This window comes from Abramis brama (genome assembly GCF_963993115.1).
Source record: "Abramis brama genome assembly, chromosome: 11".
NCBI classification, from domain to species: Eukaryota; Metazoa; Chordata; class Actinopteri; order Cypriniformes; family Leuciscidae; genus Abramis; species Abramis brama.
The window spans coordinates 7,845,966-7,863,882 of record NC_139973.1 but is presented as its reverse complement, the minus strand read 5'-3'; the positions used below and the strand labels follow the sequence as shown (position 1 = coordinate 7,863,882).

Below are 17,917 nucleotides of genomic sequence, written 5' to 3'. Positions count from 1 at the left end.
AAACATGACATTAAAGAGGAACTGCTCCCTCTGAACTCACAAACATCAACATAACGGGTAACCTGGGCAACCTACACATGGGTAAAAGCGAACACGCAAGGACACGCAGGTGTTAGTAGATGTGAGATGTCCTCTTACACACAACTGTTACATCTACTATGTTTAACTATACAATATAGTTTTTTTACCGATGACATAAATGCCTAATTATTATTTTTTAGAATGTAAAACATTGCACGTTTCTATGTAGTTGCTAAGGTGTTGTTGGGCGGCACATTAGACACTCTAATGGTTATACCATCTGACATACCAGTACCATCTGACATTTTTTGGGTGGTAGGTGGAAGTCAAACAAATTTATTTAAACACTTTAAAATGTTATTTAAAAATTGAAACACATTATTCCTGACTCAAGCTCAGGTGTTCTGAGTGGTTACATACTAGAAAAGTATGCATGCTGATTTGGTGATTTCTTGTTATTATCAATTTTAAACACGGTTGTGCTTAATATTCTGTGTAAACCTTTTTTGGGGGGATTCTTTGATGAATATAAAGTTTAAAAGAACAGCATTTTTGTAGCATTTTAGATGTCTATACTGTCACATTTGATCAATTTAATGCATCCATCCTGAATAAAAGTGGTAACACTTTACAATCAGGTTCATTAACATTAGTTAACTATCTGAGTTAACATGAACTAAGAATGAACAATACTTCTTCAGCATTTATTAATCCAAGTTAATAATCATTTCAACATTTACTAATACGTTATTAAAATCAAAGGTTGTATTTGTTAACAATAGTTAATGCACTGTGAACTAACATAAACAAACAGTTGTATTTTTATTAACATTAATAAAGATTAATATATACACATATAAAGGACAGTATAATGCTACTGTTACTATGCACACATAAGCTTCTCAGCGGACTTCTCAGCATAATACATAAACAACCCATACTCCCACTAGGTGTGCTGAAAATAGCCCGTCACACTTTAACATGAGAACTCAGAGGTTTAATTAAGCCGAAACACTCACCATGCCCCTTTTTTGACAAATAAACATGGTTAAAATAAAGACGCTAAAATGCTGATGCAGTCGTGACACGGTTCTCATCAACCATAATGTATTGCAATGGCTAAGTGATATTTAATTTTAAGAATTTTTTCCATCAGGCTGTGCATTTTTGAATAGCCGCTATAATAACTACAGCAAAACATGCAGCCTTTACAACACCCATACAGAAAAAAATAATGTTCACATGATTTAGCATCAAACGCTGAGACATCTGTGTTTGTTTATCATTGCTGGTCAAACTCTGTTTAATACTAAAATACAAAAATATGTTGTGGCATTTGTTAATAAGTTTATGTTTATACAAAATAGGCTATATAATTTTTGTTTTAAGTGAAATGGACTTTCAGTTAGAAGCAATCATGCGCTTTCAGGTGCAAACCATTTTCAAGAGGTTTAAAAAAAGGTAAAACAAGAAAATAAAATGCACAAAGAGTGTTTTTTCAACATCCTAATTCAACACGCAAGGTCACAGCAGGTGAGTCCATCATTTGTACTACTCAACTTACTTAACAATCCCTCTCTTTGTCGACCTTTACTGATCAAGCTCTAAATCCGTGGCACAAACATCCTTAAATGGCACAGTGGACATTTACACTGTGTTCTAAAGCAATTCTTTAAAGGGCAAACATGGCACGCACAGACCTAGAAGCGGAAAAGGTCAGAAAAGTATAATAGATGCACGGCTCCTCCCTTCTACCTAAAGCACCTGACGTGCATGGCAAATAAACGGCAGCGATAACCCTTGGTTGGTGGTTTGTTCTGTGCAGACAATCCTTTGATAAACGATTCGGCATGTGAGTGATTTTTCTTTGTGTCCACAAAGAAATATAATCTACTTTTGTTACAGCGGCTTTTCAAAGAGAGAATCGAGAGCGACCGTGAAGCTCTCTTGAGTTATATTTAACTGGGCCTCCGCTTCCGCGCTCCGGCTTCATAATCTATTTTTGCGGTTAGTGTTTACATTTGCCAGTTGTTGACCCAGTGGAGATCATCTAAAAAAAACTGTCAGGTTAAAGAGCTGACCCGAGATTATGAGTCATTGTGTGTGAAACCAGCTTACAAACTGTGAAATCGCTATAATAGGAAGAGCTTAATTACTAAACCATTTTCGAACTGCGGTTGAGAGCTTTGTATGGCAGAGCAGGGCATATAAGTTGCATCAGAAATGTGCATATTTCCTAAAAATACAATAAAAACTAAATTTTATAAGAAAATGTGAGTGGTGATTGCCTATTGCAAAAACATCCCCACAATCCCTGACAACTTTCCCACTATTTGCTAAGCAAATGCTAAGATGTTCTGAATGGTTTTGAAGGTGTTGCTAGTGGCTGCTAGGTGTTCTGAATGATTGCTAGGCGTTGGCTTATTGTCTTCAAATCAAAAGAGCCCACTCCCAAGACTACATGATATTCTGATCCCTCTGTCAGCTTAAGTCTATGGGGTTTTTTTCCTGCCAGACACAAAAAGTGTCAAAATAGTGAAAATATCGGTGCAAAAAATCTAGAAATTATGCAAAGGCATTACAAATATAGCTTTCTGAGTGGTTTCTATTGCATAGCTAAAATATTACAGGTGGTTTCTAGAATGTTGCTAGGAACATAGTTTCTGAGATGTATTGACTGGTTACCAAAGTTCTGGCTGAAATGGCATTGGCACTTTCTATGGCTGAAAGCCCTGCGTCAGTCAATGAGGGTTTTTTTTTCCCAGATAACATTTTTAACACATAAAAAAACAAAAATATGAGTGAAAAATTAACATGCAAAGTCATTGCAAAAGTGTTATAAATTTCTAGTGTATATTGTTATAAGGTGTTGCTTCAAAGTTTCTACAATTCTGGCCAATTACCAAAGTTCTGAGCAAAGAATATACAGCAAGTATGCTAAAGGCCCCAATATACTTCAAGCCAAATCGAAGAACAAACTGATGTGACATAGGGTAAAAATGAATTTCGTTTGGAGTTCGAAACAGGAAAAGTTCGCTACGGCTGGCAAACATCTTTGTACTACCATTGGTCCGTGGCGATTATGTAATAGGTAGGTTCATTTCTCCTGTTCGGTTCGTCAAGGTCAGACGTCACACTGACATGAACATGAACACACTGGAGAGACGCTTTATAGTAGAAAAGTTGTACTTCGGATGAAACATGACACTGACACTGTTTTTCATGTTTAATACGGTAAAGCTGCTTGATTTTAAGCAATCTAAATAAAGTGCTATATAGAAATAAACGTGATGTGACTATTCTAGCGTGCCGAATTGCAGAGCTTGTGCCAACATATTGTTGCTATGATCAGATGCTTTTCATATGCTTTATTTAAAAAAAATTCTTGCTGTTTTCTCATTTTTGCTGTGTGTTTATTTTGTTATTGAGACGAAAGCACGCAGCACATATTTACATATTCATCTAACCGTTGCTCGGATGTATAACAGTATATCGCTGGTCAAGTATTTCGAACTTCGTTTTACCCCCAAGCGAAAAACGAAAAAGAACTTTACCGCGAGTAAATCAGGGCCTTGCATTGTTGTTGTTTTCTGAGCAGTTTCAGTGGCATTGCTAGTGTGTTATGGGTGGTTGTTAAGGTGTTCAGAAATTATTCAAAACAAAATATGATACATTTGTAGTCATTGCTAAAGTGATCTAAATAGGGTATTCATAGGGTGTTATAAAGGGTTTTGTGTTACAGTATTGCAAGAGTTCTGACCAGCTGCCAAAGTTCAGAGGTAAAATATATATATATATATATATATATATATATATATATACAGTATACAAAGATGTGGTTTCTAGGGAGTTGCTAGGCTATTAGACTGTTGCTAGGTTGTTGCTAAGGTGTTCAGAAATTGGCGGTTTCTTGTAATTCAAAAGATCCCAAACCCAAGTCTAACCATCTTATTTTCACATAGGAGCAAGCATAGCCTTTTGTAAATTTGTCATTCGCTTCCAATTTTTTTAGCTGTAAAACAGCTTGTTATGCTACAAGTCTATGGGACTGTTTTAATTATTTGTCAGCCAGATGAAAATGATCAATTTGATCACTTAAAAATAATAGCACACCTGTTTAAAAAAAAAAAGAGAGAGAAGGTGGGAATGGCTTCCTTTGCCTCACCATTCAAAGAGATGGCCTATTGTAACTTAATCTGTAAAATCTCAGATATAATTACTAAACCTTTCTCCTTCCTTATTCACTCAATCGAGGATAAATCAATGCCCAAAAGGAAGAAAAGATCCTATCTATAGTATTAAAGCAAGAGGCAGGGGACAAGGTGGACCCTGCACCATGAAAGTCTGGAGTCAAAGCAAGCCAGCCCACATTGTGTTCGCAAACCACCAACATCCTGGCTTTATCCTGTATTTATGGAACAAGTGATGGCCTATTGTTTCATTGTTTAGTAGAAGACTGACCTATTTTAAACAGCAATACAGTATAACTTCCTGTGTAGAAAAGCCAACGTTTAAACAGACACCGCAGACAGAGAAAGCGCCGATTTATAGACTTCTTCGTAGGGTTCCACTTGAGAATTACGTGATCCTTCATGAATAAAATGAAAATGGCAAAGTAGACTGCATAATGTAAAATTCCATTGAGGCTATTAAGAGCAGAGAATGCCTTAACATCTGCCCGGTGTGAAAGATAATTACGGTGTAATTAAGATCCCTATAGACGGAGTCTCTCAGACCGGTAACCATCACTAAAGCTGCCAAAAGCTAACACTGAGGACTTACCAGCTATAGTAGCTAAACGCTCCACTGACTGAGTCTATCAAAAGCTTGGGCAAATCCATTAGGTGGATTAATCATATGTTATAGGTTTGAGGAAAGGGCAAACACATTTTCGCCATTAATTATCAAGCAATTGAGTGAGTGTGTAACAACCTTTACAAGGACACACATAATCACAGAACCATAAAGGTTCCATCTACTGTTTTTCATCTAGGTTTCTAACCGAAACTAAATCCAGGTTTTCCAAGACCGTGAGAAAATCTGACCGTTTTTTATTTGTTCATGAATAAAACTGACAGTTGTTTAAGAAACAAATTAAAATAAGAAACACAATGCCAGCTTACATCTTAAGTTTTAGTCATTTTATCTTGTTTTTTGTTATTTTAAATCATTTTAAGCTATTTTGTGGCCCTCTTGGAAATTTGCTTAGGCACCCTGATGGGCCCCGGGCCCCTGGTTGAGAAACACTGGTCTAAAGTGTTATTTTTTTAGTAAGAAAAATTATTTTAATTTGTACATGCAAGTCTGTGTTTTTCTATGAATATCTCAAATGTTTTAAAGTAACCTCAAACTAAGGAATATGCATATTTGTGGGGATTTTAAAAGTGCGGAAAAGTCATGGAAATTAATGAAATCTTAAGTCATTAAAATTGAATTAAAATAAAAAATCATAAACACTAAAGAACATAAAGCTATTGGAACATCTGGAAAATATTGACTTTAATCATTGTAATTAATTTATAATTATTTAGTTTCATTTTTTTTTATTTAACACATTGCCTTCAAAACTGTCTCTGAGAATTGGGGGCCTTTAAGTCAAAAAAGTCTCTGAACGACTTCTTTAGACCTTGAACTGCAGAACTCTGGCATCTCTCACATTACATTTCAAGTTACTTACAGACATGATGTAAACATGCAAGGGCAAAATTATGCAAACCTGAAATTTTCCACTAAATACGGCCTGACTCAAAAATAAAAATCATTGTGGTTTTACTGTAGTGAAACAGGGCAGGGCAAAAACATATAATTGCTCAATGCAATTTTGGGTTAATTTTTACCCAAGAAAATCTTGTGTAGTTTTAACCTTTAACAATTCACTTTGATTTTCTTGACTAATTTCACAATATTACAATGACCAAAACAATGGTCTAGTGGTTACGTTTTAACACACTGAGCTACGTGTTAAGGTGGGAAACATGGTCAGACTAGCAAAATCTTCTCTATAAACCACAAAAATGAATAAAAAAAATGTAATCACCAAACTATTTTTTTCAAATATTGCTCTGAGAAAACAGTTTAAGTATTATGTTTATTTTATTGTTTTAAACGTATTCATTGTGGTTTGTTGTGGTTTGACAAAAAAATGTCAATGTAATGTGATGCTTGTTGAGACTGAGTGTTTTTATCACCTTAGAGAAGCTGTAATCTTATAATGTTTTCTAAAGACTCTTAATCAAATTTAAAGGCTACTCAAAAAGCAGCTCTTGAATGAATGTTTTGCCTGCTGTAAAGCACTAACTATAAAAGGCAGGCAAAACAATCTGACATTAGCAGGTTTAAGATGATGTGATGTTATCACAAACAGTTTCGCAATAATCAAGGCTCAACAATAATTAATTAATTAATTAAATAAATAAATATAATCCTTATTGTTGAGCCCTGAGCATGTCTATATAGCCTATTACAAAATATATTATACATATTATTCAATAACAACATATACATATACATACACACACATATATATATATATATATATATATATATATATATATATATATATATATATATATATAAGGGTTCTTCTGTGGATGTGAACAGACAGGACACTGGGAACAAAGTGTGTGTGTTTTGTGCACATGTCCATCCACCTCAGCACGGTCTGTAATACCGAGGAAAGGAAATTACCACTTCACGGAGCACTTTGGATGGGCTTCCAACAAGTCGAGGGGCGAGATAAATCTCTCATACTTTTATATCTTAAAAGTATTACGGTCAGGAAAGAGAGTGAGTGAAAAGGAAAAAGAAGGACAGAGTGAATGTGTGACAGAGAGTGAGAAAAAGATCCACTCCAAGGCTTCAGAAGCTGTCAGGCTATTAAGGCCACTAATCAATCATCATATTAAAATAATATAACCTCTCTCTTAAAATAACGCATAATTAACCGAATCATTGGCGAGAGGCTACATGGACTGACATCCAATTACTGCCATCAGATTGTTATCTCTGAAAATCACAGTCCTTACAAAACACAGCTATATTACGCATATTACGAGTTTTATCATGTCTGCACAGAAATGAATATACATGCAATTAGATTCTATACAAGTACCACTCACATAAAATGATACATTTGAGACCGCCTTCCAGCTAAGTAGCTCGCTCATGCGCAACAGTATCATCAAAGGCACCTATGAACCAGCAGAACCAAATCACAGTCTTTCATTCCTAACATCCTAAGCCTATTTAACAGGGTTCGTGGTGTCATCGGTGCGGGTGATTGGACAGTCGGGCTGGGAATCGATATAAGGATGCGGGCAGGTCAAGCCCCTTCATCAACCACACAGGAGATCCAAAGCGCAGCATGAGGCAATTGGAAACATATGATAAAAGACTCACAGAGTGCTTGTGGCTAAAGAATCTCTGACCCGAGCCCTGGCCTCCAGTTGTGTGCTGCACCTCAATAAAAATGTAAATATCTCATCTGCTCTGGGCGTCTACTCACTCAGCTGGTGAAGAAGTCAAGAAAACTAGGTCTCAAATAGGGAGCGGGTTACACAAATGCTCATTTCCTTGTCTTTTAAAGCACTAATTAGAATAGATTTCAGTGGAGAACAGAAAACAGAAGACACTTTATGAGAAAAAGCAGTACATCTTCAAAAACCAATGCCCTCATTAAGAAGAAATATCTTCAAGACAAAGATCACTGCTCTGATTTATGCACTGGAAGTTTCTGATTATTAGAAAATGTGAGTGCGGAACCTATGATATAGGCTTTTTTGAGCATTGCCATGACTTGCTAATAACACTGTAAAAAAGTGATCAGTTGACTTAACTTAAAAAAGTGAGGAAACCCTTTGCCTTTAAATTATTAAGTAAATTAACTTCATGTGTAATTGAAAAAATTAAGTTCTTGACAATTCCAAGTTACTCTGACAAGTAAATGTTATTAAAATATAAGAAAATTTGTTGTGATAACTTTTTATTTGAAGTTGAACTAACTTAATTTTATTAAAATTGCAATTACTTAATGTCAATCTACTTAACTTAAAACTAACTTGTTTTTCTGAGTTCTGTCAACTTACTTAATTTGAGGAAACCCATTGCCTTGAAAAAATTAAGTAACCACAATTTGTATGTGTTTTATGGGTGGTTGCTACTGTAGATTGTCACTTATTAGCTGAAGTAAAAGTCTCATGACATTCTGGTCACTAGTTACCCTCCTTCAATGCCAAAGGGATTGTATAACCTGCCAGGAGAAATTCATCTAGTTTATAAAGGTGATAGCACTTAATACATAGAAAAACCCTATATGAATATGAGTTATATAAAACAAATAATCACACCAAGTCATTTTTAAATGTTCTTTAAAGGGGTGATGAACTGAGAAATCAAATTTTCCTTGAGCTTTTGACATATAAGAGGTCATCATACTATAAGAATATCCTGTAAGTTTCAGAACTGAAAACATCCTTGTTAGTCCAATAAAAGCTGTTTTTGACACCAGGCACAGCGAACGACAGGTTTTTCAAAGTGGGGATCTATGACGTCAAAGGGTATCAAACACCGCCTCCGCAGAAGAAGATCAACGCCTACTTCAACACTGCCTATTTAGCCCCGCCCACCGATTCGCGCATTACATGAAACTCATTATAATATGCAAAACTGTTATCCAATCATAGCAGTGGGTGTTTACTTCCAAGTCTTCAATGCGGCACGGCCATAAAAACCGAGCGTTTCAGGAGCTTTAGGCTCAAAACCAGGGTAGAAAATAGCCTATTACTTTTTCATTTTGATGTTTTTGAATGTAAAAACCAAGCGAACGTCATAAGTTGACCTCAGACATCAATATAAATTTTTTTTAAAAAGCCAGTTCATGACCACTTTAATAAGCAATTTTTTGTGTTTTTTAAAGTCTCAAGTCAAAAACAAAGAAGTCTCACCAAGGATAATTTTAATTGATCAGAAATACAGTAAAAACAATAATAGTATGAATTACTCTTACTATTTAAATAACTGTTGTCTATTGTAATATATTTTAAAATGTAATTTAATAAAAGCTGAATTTTCAGCATCATTACTCCAGTCTTCTAGCAGATAACCCGATGTGATTGGTGCAGCTCAGATCGAGGGGCATATTTAATGAGCATCATTACTCGACACCAGAGTAACTCGCTGAGCAAATTCAACTTGTGCTCTCGCTCACTCTGGATTACCAGGGTACCAGTCTTCAGTCTCACGTGATCATTCATAAATCATTCTAATATGCTGCTTTGTTAAAGAAACATTGCTTAATATTATCAATTTTGAAAACAGCTGCTAAATATTTTTCTGGAAACAGTGATATATTTTTTCAGGACTCTTTGATACAAAGAAAGTTTATTTGAAATGGAATTAGTTGTACAACATTATATTTAGAAATGTGTTTACTGTCACTTTTGTTCAATTTAATGCTTCCTTGCTGAATATGTATTAATTTCTTTAAAAAAAAGAAAGAAAACATACTAACCCCAAACTTTGTGAATTGATAAGCCGTTATAACACGATAACAATAATTATCTACTTCGTTTATTGTGCATATCTGCTACAAATATGTTAAATGTATCATGTAGAGCTTTAAGAGTTGTTTACATTTTAATACCAGATGTGATGGTCATGATCAAATAGACATGAATGTCAAAAATTACTATGCAAAATGAGTAAAAGAAGGACCAAGATGGGAGGAGGGGTGACGTCCCTCCTGAATCTTTCCCCTGCTGACAACATACTGCTGACGAAGCAGATACAAGCACACACACACACCGCAGAATTCTAGAATAAAAGACAACAGATGCAGAATCACACCGTATCCATATCTAAAGGTGTCTAGTAAAATCATCACGGCTTTATACTTGAATTCCAACCACGGAAAGGAATTACAAACTGTGGGGAGAGGTGTTTTATTAGACATATCTGGGTCTAAAAGGCGTGTTACAACAGAAGTGATCTTCCTGGGAACTAAAACTTTAAAACACTCTATTAAAGTGCTTGCCCACAGTCAAAACTCCAATCCAGTTTAAAAAGACTGTAATATGCACGTTAAAGTGAGCCAGTGACATATGTAAAAGTCACACCCACAGTAGCGGAGATAGCTTGGGTGCTTGGGTGCGGCCGCCCCAGGGCCCCGTGCAGTAGCGGAGATAGCTTGGGTGCTTGGGTGCGGCCGCCCCAGGGCCCCGACAACCATCTATGGATATGAAATATTGATCTGGATCACTGCTTCCCATTATTTTTAATGCTTCCTGCATATTGATTTTTTACCCTCTGCTTTAAATTAAATGCTTTACAGACTCTTTGTATGCAGGTCAGGGATTTGGTGATGGGTGGATAAGAATGGCAGAGGAGTAGAGGGCTTCTTTTCTGATTTTATTGTGCCGACTGCCTTTCAATCACACAGGAAAGGACTCCTCATTAGAGATAGCGAGAGTGTAGCAACAAAGACTGAAGGGCAAGGTAGAGCATTGAAAATCCAGTGTCTTTTGACAAGAGGCCCTTGATGGATACTGGTGTCGAGCAGAAGCTTCCTGTGGTGTCAGCCAGAAGAGATGATAGACACTACCCACAGGGGTTGGGGATCTTTGACCTTTTGCACGTGCCCGCTGGCGCACACACTCGCAAAGTTACCACTTCACATCTGATATGGTTTTAACACATCAACAAACCGCCCAGGAGCGCGTAGCTCAAGGGTGCACATTAAATTTTACACAAAACCTGCTCAGAAGTGAACTGTCAACATGCGACTGACTGTGGTAATGCCCCTTGCATAAACGCACACACACACACACACACACACACACACACACACACACGTCTTCAGAGAAGGGTAGATTCTGACAAATTGTAATTTGCAGTTAGTAACCTATACATGGCACAAAAAAAAATAGCAATATAATGTATTACAATACATATTTGAGATAATATACTGTAATCTGACTATTTTTAGATTACTTTTGACCTAACTTATCTTGTAAAATCTTGTACCATATCGATTTAAAAATACAAAGAGAAATTAGAGCTGCGCGATTAATCGTTAAAAATAAAAATAGCGATCTTGAATTCAAATACCCACACAAACTCATTCTTAAATGACAATGATACGCTAGTGTCTATTAAACCTTTGACAAAATCACACTGGAACATTCAAATTTGCGTTTGTGCTGCCATTGACCTAGAGAAAGCGGTATTTCTATCAAGGTATGAAATCCATCGTTATTTCCGTGTTACAAATATTCAAATGATCACAGAAGTACTGACATAAAAGTTTGTAGTTTTGATATAAACACACTTCGTAAGCGATCAAAATAGAGCAAATAACCTTATAAAAGTAACTTGCCGCTTCAAACAACAATAGTATCGATTACATTGTTACGCCAGTAGGTGGCGACACATGACTGTTAAAACATTTATTCGTCATTGAATCATTCATTCAAACTGATTTTTTTTTTTTTTGTTATTCATTCAAATTAAACATTTCAGACAGACTGCAGCAACTGACATTTTGTCAGAACCTCTAGTAAATTACATGTTATTTTGTTTAGTTGTCTATTCAGAATCGTGATCTCTATTTGAAATGATTGATTTCTGTAAATGCATTGGTCAAATCATCTCCATTTTCAATGTAATTACAGCTACTTTGAGTATAGTGGCTGGTCTGTGTGTACAATTCCACAAATCTAAAAGAATTTCCAAACATACAGGGGTTGGAGAATGAAACCTAGTTTTAGACCACAATAATTTATTAGTCTGGTGTAGGGCCTCCTTTTGGGGCCAATACAGCATCAATTCATCTTGGGAATGACAGATACAAGTTCTTCACAGTGGCCAGAGGGATTTTGATCCATTCTTCTTGAAGAACAGTGGCCAGGTCACTATGTGATGCTGGTGGAGGAAAATGTTTCCTGATTTGCTCCTCCAAAATACCCCAAAGTGGCTAAAAAATATTTAAATCTGGTGACTGTGCAGGCCATGGGAGATGTTCAACTTCACTTTCATGACCATCAAATCATTCTGTCACAAGTCTTTCTGTGTGTATTGCGTGCCAATCAAGCACAGAAGAGAAATGCCATGATATAGCAGCCCAAACCATCACTTATCCACCCCGGCTCTTAAGGCTCTTTGGGGCTTCTCCACACAGGAACTCCCATGGATGTGGGAAAGACAGTGAAGGTGGACTAATCAGAGAACAATACATGTTTCACATTGTCCACAGACAGATTTGCACTGTTGGTACCTTTGAAAAATTTGCCATTGGCACAAGTGACCAAAGGTTTTGCTTAAGCAGCCCGACCACGAACATTGACTCTTTGAGCTCTCGATGAACAGTTTTGGTGGAAACAGGAGAGTCAAAGAGTGCGTTTAATTCTGCAGTTGGGCAGATGTGGTTTTATGTTTTTTGGATACAACCTGGGTTAGTACCTGGACAGACGGCTTTCTCTTGCATCAACAGTTACCCCTGTTGGATGAGGTTCATCCTACATGGTGGTATGCCGACATTACCCATAGCTCTCGATACACCACAGAGACTTGCTGTCTTGGTTACAGATGAGCAAGTGAGACGTGCACCAACAATTTGTCCTCTTTTGAGCTCTGATATGTCACCCATTATGCTGTGTGGATTGCAATATTTTATGTACAGCTGTGCAATTGCTCTGCTAATTCAACCTTCACACTCTGGTCCTACTGATGGAATGTAAAATCAATGAAGAACGGCCAACAGGCCGCACATATATAGGCATGAAACCTCCAACACTATATTGGCCAGTGTTTCAGTTTCATTGTCCAACCCCTGTATATAAGCATTAAGCTTCTTAAGAAAGGAAAACTTAAAAGATAAATAAAGAATTATGCATTATACAACATATTAATTAAGCATTATACAACATGTTTTAATACAATTACAAGTACACAATATTTGGAACCTGATAACCTAATCCAGATTACATATAATCAGTTACTACTACCCAGCAGTGTTTGTCATGGTGGGGACTGGGAGTGGGGACCTTCAATGATATTCTGCATTTTTACATTTTCATCAAGACATTATATAGTATGTTTTAAGCTATTATATTTGGTCTCCACAATGCAAGCAAAATCAGAGCCACACAAACAATATATAATTCAAATGGAAATCAAAAACAAAAATAATTATATAATCGGAAATCCCAACCCTTCCTGAAACAAATAATGAAGTGCCCTTTCATTTCTGAGTAGCTTGGGAGAAGACAATGGGGAGCGGCCTTGGGTCAGAAGTGCCCAGTGGCCAGCCTGTCTTCAATAAGAATAAAACATCTGTTCTGATTTTGATGTCAAATGTAACTTCTCATAAAACATTACGCAAGCTGATGTAACAGGCTGTTACCATTAGAGGTTATCTAAACTTGCAATTTAACCATTGCCCTACATACAGACCATAGAAATATGATACCGCTAATAGAAGTACAAGGACAGGATCTTTGAGTGTACAAAAGCGAGTGTCTGTATAACAAAAGCTAATGAGGGCTGGGACAGGAAAAGGAATCACTGAAATGTCCGCCATGTTCCGTTCATCTGCTCACCCACACAGGCTATTATCTATGAGTAATAAGGGATCAACACATTTTCAAGCCTATATTTCAGTGCTGTTACGGCAGTGGCGAAAAGGTCTGTTTGTTCAATTTGTTATGTTCCATTATTCCAGCCAGACTTATTGCTTGGAATGCCTTTTGATGTCAAGAGTGTCCAAGAGCAACAGATTAAAAGGGAAATTTGGCACATGTGAAATTCAAAAACAATTGCCTTTATAACTTCTCTCTTGGCTGTAATTGCTGACATGATTCATTATGACTCAGTACAATGGTAATGTGATGATAATGCAATTAAAATCATATTCTCATCATATATCCAGATAATTATGAAATATAGGCCTAATAAAAGCACATATTCATGGGCATCAAATAAATGTAATATTGGTCAACTACTAATCTAAATATTTGATAGTCCCCTTCAATGTCAATGATGGTTACAGGTTAGGAAAACCAGTTGATACTACTTGGTAACTGAATCAGATTTACACTAAATATGTCACTAACATTTGAACACAGCAACTATTTACATGCTTAAACCAGCCTAAGATGATTTGTTGGTCTTAGCTGGTCTTGCCATCTGGTCAAGATGGTCTATTGGCTGGTATTTTTTCAACTGACTAAAATGGAAGACTTAATTTAAGGCAGCAATTAAACAAGTTAAATCTAAGTGGTACTAAATATAAAATGAGAGAATTTGCAGGTGATGAAATGGATAGAAAACAAAGATGCTGTTGTAATGATAAAACATCTGCAATCCATCTGTTCAGAAACTGGATGAACTTCTTAAAAACTTCACACACACAAAAAAGGCATTTTTCTACAATTCAGATTAATTTCATATGCACAAGAATACAAGACGTGCACGCGAATTACTGAACGCTAATCTTTCAGCCTGATATAAAAAGCCAGAAATAAAATATAATTTAAGATTCAATGAATTAAAAGAATCTAAATAAATGGAATAAATTAAATAAAATTGTTAAATAAAATAAAAAAGAATGCAAACAAAATGCATAAATTAAAAATAAAATAAAATAAAAAAGGAAATAAAACATGATATTGATAGAAGTCAATTCTATGAGTTTCTGATACCATTCATCACAGCCTGGATGACATCACCTTGGTAACAATCAGACCAGGCGAGCTCTTACTAAAGCCTTTACTTCTGTCAAGCGCTAAACTGACCTTCAATCATATGTGCACCTTTTGTGCAGTGAATTATAGCAGCAACAGTTATGATTTTTTCATTTTGCTTTGCAATGCACATATTTGCCCTACACATACATAATCACTCTTAATGCCTTATGATCTCTGACGCTGATCGACACGAATGCACCTGCCCATTGAACAGAACTTTTTGCAGAGAAATCTCCCACAATCACCGATCCGATAATAAAATATTAACCACAAAGGCCTCTCTTACCGGGATGACAGCTGATGGGTTGGATGAGAAGCGCTGATAAAGTCAAACACAACATCCCTAAACGACACGATCCTCGCAGTCTCCACATGTCCAAATGCGCAATTAGAGCAACACGGAATGGCGGAGCAAATTGAGCGTCAAGGAAGGAAACACACTAACTTGACTAACCAAAATAATTAAGAGTGACCAAAGCGATTTTAATGACCGGCGACAGATCTTGTGCCTGTTTCGTGGGACATTTCGGACAGCCCACAATCCGCGCACACTTCTGCTCTCTGTGGCGTCCTTTACATTCTCTTTACATTCTCAAGTTAATCCAAAACGGAGGCACTTTCAGCCGCTCGTGCTCGTTCAGTTCCTTTGCTGTACAGCGGCTCTCTCTCTCGCGCGCGCGCGCATCTACAAAGTCACTCGTTTCAATCACATTCAGCGCGGTCCGCTTCTCTATCCAGGAAGTTGTGCATAAGAGCGTTTCGTGTTTGGCCAGAGGAATTAGTTGAGAAATCAAAGCCCTGCCCTCTGGATCCTAGCGCCGAAGGCTGTGGTTCTGTACGACTGCCGAAGAAAGACGAGGATTGGTTACTGGAAGCTGAAGCACAAGACTGTTCTTCTCAGTGTGTCTTTCTAAAACAGTTAGTTCCGGTCCTGTAATCTGATTGGTCAAACCGGCGTTCCAAGCATGCATATTTAGTAGGGTCGATGACGTGACGCTTTTTTTTTTTTTTTTGGTCTGGATGAATGATTTAAAAAAAAACTTTTCTATAATGAAAATGAAGTCATTTAGATTTTTTTTGTGGGGCTTAATGTAAAAAAAAAAAAGCATAATCTTTATATAAATTATATTTATATTTTATTAATATATATATAAATAAAAATATCAAAATATTTGATTAATTGTGTATATACATATATATATATATATATATATATATATATATATATATATATATATGTATATATATGTATATATATATATATATATATATATATGTATATATATATATATATATATATATATATGTATATATATATATATATATATATATATATATATATGTATATATATGTATATATATATATATATATATATATATATATATGTATATATATATATATATATATATACATACAATTAATCAAATATTTTGATCTTTTTATGAAAAGGCTTGTTTTTCCAGGTCAAATTGAGTAACTAAAAACGCCTTGATAAATGTCTTTACTCAAAATTCATGATAAAATATATATTCTTTACCATTGTTCATTATTTTATTGCTAGTTACAGCACTTCATATTTTTAGTCATTCAACCAACTTATTTGTTTAAAATGGTACAAAAAGGTACGAAAGCGGTATGAATATAGATCTATAAGAACTTATAAGGGTTTAAGAGTTTCACATTCTCTGGAAAAAAAAGAAAATTCCAGACTGGAGCTGGAGAAGTGATTACGGTATCCTTTGAGTGGGAAATTTTTGTCGCTCCACTCCACTCATATCTACTGTTCCAGACCGGCTTTCAGTCTGTGTGTTGTTAACCACGGTTGGCATACCATTTCAGTGCAACAGCACTGTGAGATATTGCTTAATTGTACGCTTCTGTACTGTTGGGACAGCTCTTTATTTGTATACTGACATATCATATCAACTATATTTATTTCCATCTAATTTCATGAACCAAAGGATTTCGGGACATCGTTTTATATCATGTCACCGTCAGCAGAACTCAATAGACATTGCATTGTCATTCAGCCATACACTCTTCACTGGGAGACGGGAGAGTCAAAATTGCCCTGCAATGTAGTCGGCATATTCTGTGCTTCTCAGATTTCACCAGTCCTCAAATGTCCCACTTGCCGACAGTTCAGTTAAAACACCGTACAGCTATATTCCAGTTATCCTGTCAGAAAAGCCATAGCTTCTATCCCTGCTCCACAGTCCGGCCTCAGACACGGCCGCTCTCCAAGGTGCTGAAAGTTTGCCAAGCTGTCATGCATTATCCATGGTGCTGGCGACTCCCCTTTCACGACAGTGTCACTTATTAGGAGACTGTATGTATCATCTTTTGTAAATCACTGTGCAGTTGTTACCTTACACAGATATTTTTACTCGAGCTGACCTTTCTTTCACTGGTATAACCTAATGTTTATTATTTTTGACTAAAATAATGACTAAAACTGACTAAAACAGTTTATTTGTATGTTACCACAGGAAACACATTTAAAGGTTGCCTTAAATAGTGTGGCTCTACATTTGAGTATTATTCTTTATTCACACTTTACAGTAAGATATCATTTGTTAAAGTGCCCCTATTATGCTATTTAAACCTTTCCTAATTTTGTTTTGTAAAATAGGTTTACATGCATCAAAGGTAAAAAAATAAAAAAAATAAAAACACTTTAATTTTCTCATAATATACATTCATGCACAGTCTCAAACCGATTTGTTCGAAGATTCAGTCTCTCTAAACCCCTCCTTACCGAGAGCTTACTCTGCTCTGATTGGTCAGACGGCCCAGTCTGTTGTGATTGGTCTACCGCTTACAGCACGTGTTGGAACCGAAACGCCCATTACCATAACTGAATTTCAGCTCTGAAGGCTTCCTCGGGGCTTGATACACAGTGATATGAATAATGCCTTTGGTTTTACCGTATCAATTCCAGCGCGAGTCCTCGTCCTTTTAAAGTGCATGTAAAGTGGATTCGCAGGGCAAAAAACAGTGTCTTCTCGACATGTCGACCACACGAACCAAACTCTTCCAGGCCTCAGCTACAACTAAGTTTGGCGGTCATTCACAGGCAGCCAATTAAGACCATAGGCTGGCATTATACAAACTTGTTACATAAGTATGTAACAGGAAGTGAGACTGGAATTGCTTA

General features: G+C 36.2%; 1 protein-coding gene across 1 annotated transcript in view; it reads right to left on the bottom strand.

Annotated features, from left to right (window-relative positions):
* ca16b (carbonic anhydrase XVI b) overlaps window positions 1-15,676 on the bottom strand; it is a 97,928-nt gene extending 82,252 nt beyond the window's left edge. The window contains exon 1 of the mRNA XM_084127750.1: window positions 15,046-15,676. Within this exon, the coding sequence (XP_083983876.1) occupies window positions 15,046-15,133 (88 nt within the window). The 5' untranslated portion in view covers window positions 15,134-15,676. The remainder of the gene's footprint in view (window positions 1-15,045) is intronic.
* Between the last annotated feature and the right edge of the window lie 2,241 nt (window positions 15,677-17,917).